General features: G+C 59.8%; 1 protein-coding gene across 9 annotated transcripts in view; it reads right to left on the bottom strand.

The window, feature by feature from the left end:
- Positions 1–216: 216 nt before the first annotated feature.
- SEZ6L2 (seizure related 6 homolog like 2) overlaps positions 217–5,934 on the bottom strand; it is an 18,343-nt gene continuing 12,625 nt past the window's right edge. For 5 of the 9 annotated variants that reach the window (XM_049638590.1, XM_049638593.1, XM_049638597.1 and 2 more), the window contains 8 exons: positions 5,170–5,366; positions 4,835–5,029; positions 2,525–2,716; positions 2,250–2,441; positions 1,723–1,761; positions 1,427–1,544; positions 1,204–1,300; positions 217–726 (listed from right to left, as the gene is read on the bottom strand). In XM_049638590.1, the coding sequence (XP_049494547.1) occupies positions 697–726; positions 1,204–1,300; positions 1,427–1,544; positions 1,723–1,761; positions 2,250–2,441; positions 2,525–2,716; positions 4,835–5,029; positions 5,170–5,366 (1,060 nt within the window). In that variant the 3' untranslated portion in view covers positions 217–696. The remainder of the gene's footprint in view (positions 727–1,203; positions 1,301–1,426; positions 1,545–1,722; positions 1,762–2,249; positions 2,442–2,524; positions 2,717–4,834; positions 5,030–5,169; positions 5,367–5,934) is intronic. The other 4 variants (XM_049638591.1, XM_049638598.1, XM_049638596.1 and 1 more) reach the window with 2 other exon arrangements.

Raw genomic sequence — 5,934 nt, 5'->3', positions numbered from 1 at the left:
TGACATTGCCCTGTGCCCAGTCTTGGAATGCCATCTTTTTTCCAAATTGTTCCCCTTTCCCCAGGCCTCTCTCCAGATGGGCCACCGTCACTGTGTCCAGCACTCTGTGACCCACCTTCCCACGCCCCACCAGCCCAGTTACAAATGGTGGTTTTCTGTTTATTGCTCAAAAACAAAAATCCATAAGCAAAGGCGGGGAGATTGTGGGCTGGGAGACGGCATGAAGTGGGTAGGGGCCTTGTCCCTGTTTTCCTCCTACATCTCTCTTCCTGTGACTCTCCGGAGCCCAGGGGTTAGGCCTGGGGCCAGAGCGTCTGGGAAGAGGCTTCATGGCCAAGGGAATGCAGAGCTCTCAGGCAGTCCTTTGGCAGGGGGCGGTGGGGGGGGGGTTGCCCTGGGCTGGAGGGGTCCCAGGAGTTGCGGGGGGCCGAGTTCCCCTCCCAGGGTCCAAAAGCCAGTAGGGCCAGAGGGGAGGGGCAGGCCCCTTGTTTGGCAACTGAGAAGAGGAGGCTTGGGCGGCAGGATGCTGGTTTATTTACTGTAGGGTCCCCAAGGGCCATCAAATCCCCCTCGTGGGACCAGGAGACTATTTACACATCAGGGAGAAAGGGAGCCAGAGGCAAGGTCCTGTACTCCTCCCTGCCCAGGAGGGAGAGGGGAAGGGCGTCCTGGGTCCTGCGGCCTTAGTCTTGGGGTTCAGATGGAAACTTCATACTCCCGTGTATCCTGGAGACAGAGAGGTGGGATCAGTTGCTGGAGTGGGAGGGGGATGGAGGAGGGAACAAAGTGAGAGGAGGCACCCACAAGGAAGGGGAGAGACCGTGGGCTTTTTAAAAATAACATGGATCGCGAGGTTTGGGAGCCAGGGGGTGGGAACAGCCAGGGGATGTTCGGTTTATCTTATAGTATCTTAAAATCACATACAAAATCAGAGTTTCTGGATTGTCTCGACCAACTGGAAGATCTGGCAACTGCGCCCGAGTCTCCACTACGGACCCGATGGGGTGCAAGGTCTCCATTTAGCCACAGTCCTCACCACCCTCTATTGTTCACACCTGACTTGCTTTGTTCATTGGCGTGGCCTTGGTAGGCAGATGAGGTTGAAATTCCCCAGACAGGTATTACAGAGACTTTGAGAGAAGGTTATGGAGTCCTGGGGGAGCTGAGAGGTATGGCGCTCCGGGGGGCAGGGGAAGGGCTCACCCCAGCTTCGTACAGTGGATTGCTGAAGTCTGACTCCACAGTGATGGGGCTGTAGGAATGGGAGCCCGAGAAGCCGAAGAGGGATTTTCCCTGTAGCCTGGGAAAGGGAGGAGATAGAGGGGCTTATCGAGAGGTGAGCCCCCAACCCCCCCTCACCCAGGCGTCTGTGCCAGGCAGGCAGGACGTCTGCCCTGGCTCGAAGCTTCCCGAGTAGGGTACTTACTTGGTGTAGTATATGTAGACGCCGCTGCCGAGGACAATGACCAAACCCAGGGGCAGCAGGATAGCCAAAGCCAGGTTCCCGCCCTCCAGCTGACGCGACGGATCTGTGGTCTGGGTCACTGGGGAGAGGAGAGGCCAGTGAGCTGGGGCTGGGCCCAGCCCTGGGCTCTCCCAGCCTCCTGCCCTGGGCCTCGAACCCTGGGCCTCACCCCTCCGGGGCCTGGCCTCCGGCCCCCGGCCTCTGCCTTGCCCCCCCGACTCGGCCAGGCCTGGTTCTCCACCTGTGCCCTCACTGACCTTCCAGTTTTCGGTTGTCCAGGAGCTCCTCATAGGCCACTGCAGGGAGAGGAGGGGGAGGGGACGGGGTCTGAGCCAGGGAGGGGAGGAGGCTGGGTAGAGGCCGGGAGCCCAGGGGGGCTGGGCTGGACAGCCTGGGTCTCTCTGCCCTCTGCTCACCCTAAACTTTACCCTTCCCTTGGCGGGGGCGTGGCAGGAGTAGTCAGGGCAGGGCCTTCTTCCTCCTTCTCCAGACCCCTAAAAGTTCGGCCTTCTGGGGCAGTCTAAATGAGTCAGGTCTGTGGAATTTGTCAAAAGTAGGGAAGTGGAGACTGCTCCAGAGGGCACGGGACTTCCAAGCCAAAGCCCCCTCTGCTCCATCACCCTTCAGGACAATTCTGTAATACCCGTGAGGATCAGAGCCCTCCGTAGGTGAAGGGGGAGCTCGGCAGGGTTAACCGCTGGTCTCAAATTCGCTTCCTGACTTTCCCAGCCCTGTCACTCCCCAGACACTGCTGCGCCCCCTCCGGCCCTGTCTGCCCAGGCACCTTTGCAGAGTGGGGGCTGGCTGGTCCACTGGGAGGGGTGGCCGGGCACACAGGTGATGGTGACCTCGCCGATGAGCTCAAAGCCCTCGTAGCAGAAGAAGCGCAGAGACTCGCCCGCCTGGTAGTGATGTTTATACAACGTCTGATAGCCATTCTCTGGCACCCCTGGGTTCAGGCACGGCTCATACTTCACTGCAGGGCACATGTCAGTCACAGGCCAGCTCGCTGCTGAGCAGGCCACCCAGCCACCCTTCCCAGGGTGTCCCCAGACTCACAGGCACACTTGGGGACCCGGTCGCTCCACTTGGGTGTGCCTGTGTCCCGGCTGTAGCAGGTGAGTACGGCCGCCCCCTCCAGGCCGTACCCGGGCAGACAGCGGTACTGGACGTGGGAGCCAACAGGGAAGCCAGCGTCCGAGGTGGTACGGTGCCCATTGGTGATCTCACCAGGGTCGGCACAGGTCATGACTGTTGGCAGGAGGGCAAGGTCAGGGGGAACTCGGCCCTTAAAGGATCTCCCAGAAAGCTTAGGGCTGAGCCGTGGGCCGTCTTCCCTCTAGGCAAGCCCCCCTCTCCCCCTATTTCCTCTGAATGAAGAGATCAGAAGTTGGAAAACCCTAAACCCCCATGCATTTTAGGTTTCAGGCTTCTTCCAGAAAAGAGTGGTGGAGGCAACCCAGGCCCTCACCCTAGGGTGAAATTTGAAATATGGTGGCCCCTGTACCAGAGCAGACCAGCTACATCCCAGCACTGCCAGCCCTGCATGGTGGATCTTGGGCGGGACAGCAGCTGCTCTCTTTAATTTTATTTTTGAGAGAGAGAGGGAGGGAGAGAGACAGGGGGGCAGGGAAAGGGGGGAGAGAGGGGGAGCATGAGCCGGGGAGGAGCAGGCAGAGAGAGAGACGAACAGAGGGTCCAAAGCAGGCTCTGTGCTGACAGCAGAGAACCCAGTGTGGGGCTCGAACTCACAAACTGTGAGATCATGACCTGAGCCAAAGTCGGACGCTTAACCGACTGAGCCACCCAGGTGGCCCAGTAGCTGTCCTCTTTAGAGCCCTCCTGCTCAGCTCATCACTGTCCTTCCCAGCCCCTTGTGTGCTCCTACAGCCCGCCCTGCAGGTGCTTACTTACTTGCAAGAAGTAACAATCATAGCCATTTCTTGTACTTAGACCTGCACAAGGCACCCTGTTAAATGTTTTACATCCACGGTATCCTACACCCTGATGGTCCCGAAAGGCCAACGTGTCTCCTAGGGCTCAAGGCGGTCAAATAACTGGTCCACGGCCACTCAGCCAGGTCACAGCCCCATAACACTGGGCTGAGATTCGGAGACTTGAGTCTCAGCTCAGCTTCAGGCTCAATGTGCTGCCAGGCCCTTGGCCAGGCCCTATCCCCTGTCCCCTATCCCCTCTGGGTCCTGCCTCCGTCCCTTCCTGTCTCTGTCCCTGTCCTGTCCTGTCTGGGTTTCAGACTGGACATCCTGTGAATCCTTCCAGAGATGGGGAGCTGCGTCCTCCAGAACGTTTTCCTTGTGCGCAGCCCAAATCTGCCTTCCTGAGCTTAACCTCATCGGGCCCACCGTTGCCCCCAAGGACCAGGTAGAAGACCTCCCATCCCACGTCCTCGCGGCCGGCTTCCCCAAATTTGAAGAAAATGACAGCAACCACCCCTTTCTGCTATTCTAAGAGATAAACGCTCCCAGCTCCTTTCAATGTCACCTCCTCTGCGAAATCTCCTGTCCCATCCCTGGAACAACGACCCCCCTTCCCTTCCCTTCTTCATATTTATAGCAGCTACTACTTACTGCTGCTGACACGTGCGCTGTGTGAACTTGATTTGCTCTTCACAGTCCCTTTTCCTATCTCACCGATGAGGCAGCCAAGGCTCAGAGATGTTAAGCACTTTGCCCCAAATCATCCCGCAGTTACCACTGTGCAATATTCTGAGTTGTTTAAGCGTCTGTCCCCCTTCTGGACTGTGAGCTCCGCCAGGGTCGGGAGGGACCCCAGACCCTCTGCATAACCCTAACCCCGCATGGGCCTTCAAAGACTGCATTGAAATAAACCGAATTCTCTGACCAGCCTCGGCCCTAGTACAGTGACTCCCCGTAAGGTCAAAGGTTAGGGACTGAGAGACTGGGGCGGGGTCTAGAACGAAAAGAGCGAGCGGGAGCTGAGAGCTGACCCGGAAGGCCGGGAGGGGTGGAACTCGGCCTCAGCAGAGGCGGGGCCAGTAGGCTGTGGGGCGGGGCCGCGAAAAGGTGAAGCTGGACCCAGGGCACGCGGGGTCAGAGCCCAGAACAGTGCACTTGAGGGATGCCGCCCGGAGATGAGAGTGGGTCCAGAGGGGACAGTTTTGGGACACCGAGTATCGGAGGAATGGACCCCAAAGGGAAAGGAGGACGGGGCCTGAGCAAGATCTGGGCAGAATCCAGAACGAAGGGATGAAACGTGGCCGGGATAGGGGCGGGGACACAAAGGGACCGAAGCGGGACGCAGAGGGGTCTGGCGGCGCCCAAGCTGAGCCGCGAAACCCAGATGGGGAGGGGCGGGGCCATGAGAGATGTGGGCGGGGCCCGAGCTCACTCTTTTGGCAGGCGGGCGGCGCTGCGCTCCAGGACAGGTCCCACTGGCAGGTGAGAATGTCGGAGCCGAGGAGCTCGTAGCCAGGCTCGCACTGGTAAGTAAGCACGGTGCCCCGGATCAGGTCCCCGTGGGAGGCCGTCCTCCAGCCCCACTCCGGGGGTGGCAGCTCGGGGCACGTGTCGTTCCTCGGGACCTCTGCAGGGGAAAGACAGAGAGTTTGGATGCTACCCTGCGAATGACTCGGGGAGCCCTTCCAGCCTCGGGGACCTCGCGCTCCTCCCGCGATCTCTGGCCTACCGGACCCCTGCCCATTTCAGGACCTTAGACCTCGGTACCTTTGAAGTGCAACACGAAACCCTGCCCCAGGCCCGGGTTTGGGGGCCCTGGCGGTGCCTGGAACTGCAGCGTGAGGTCGGGCCCAGAGGAGAGGAGGCGGCGGCGCGGTTGGGGTCCCCGCAGCTGGGCCAGGACTCGGGCGCTGGGACCGTCCCCGTCGAACAGTGTCAGCATGTCCCCTTCGCGCACATTCAGGCTGCGGGGAGTGGGACCAGATAAGGGGGCTGGGTTATGATCGGCCCCTCCTATCCGGTTCTGCCCAATCCCTAACTCAGTTCATTAGTAACCCTACCTACTCTCCAGCCCTGCCCACATTCTTCCATCCAAGGCCCGGCCCCGCCTTTTGACCAATTTTGGGCTTCTCTGTGCTAACCACTCCAGGTTCCACCTGTTCTGTGGCTCTTCCCAGTTCCTGCTTCCCCATTCCCAGTCCAACTCCTTGCGACCTCGCACTCACTGGTCCCTCTTCCATCACGCGGTGAGCCACAGTCTCGCACAAGCCCCGCCCTGACCAATCACAGGCCATGTTCATTTACCACCAGCCCAACTCCAGGCCCCACCTGAGGATCTGCAGGCCCGCTTCTGGTTCGTCACGTGACCACCTCACACCAAATCAGCTCACTGGATTCTCCCCACACCCACACCCCCCTTGGGTGCTGGTGGTGATACAATAGCTTGGGCCTGGGCCCCTGGAAGTTACTCCAGGGGCGGCCTCAGAAACAGCCAAAGAGTGGGAGACTCCAGGCCAGAGCCCCCTGTTCACT

This window comes from Panthera uncia, chromosome E3 (genome assembly GCF_023721935.1).
Source record: "Panthera uncia isolate 11264 chromosome E3, Puncia_PCG_1.0, whole genome shotgun sequence".
NCBI lineage: Eukaryota > Metazoa > Chordata > Mammalia > Carnivora > Felidae > Panthera > Panthera uncia.
Note: the sequence above shows the minus strand (reverse complement) of the source record. Positions and strands in the feature narration are given on the sequence as shown.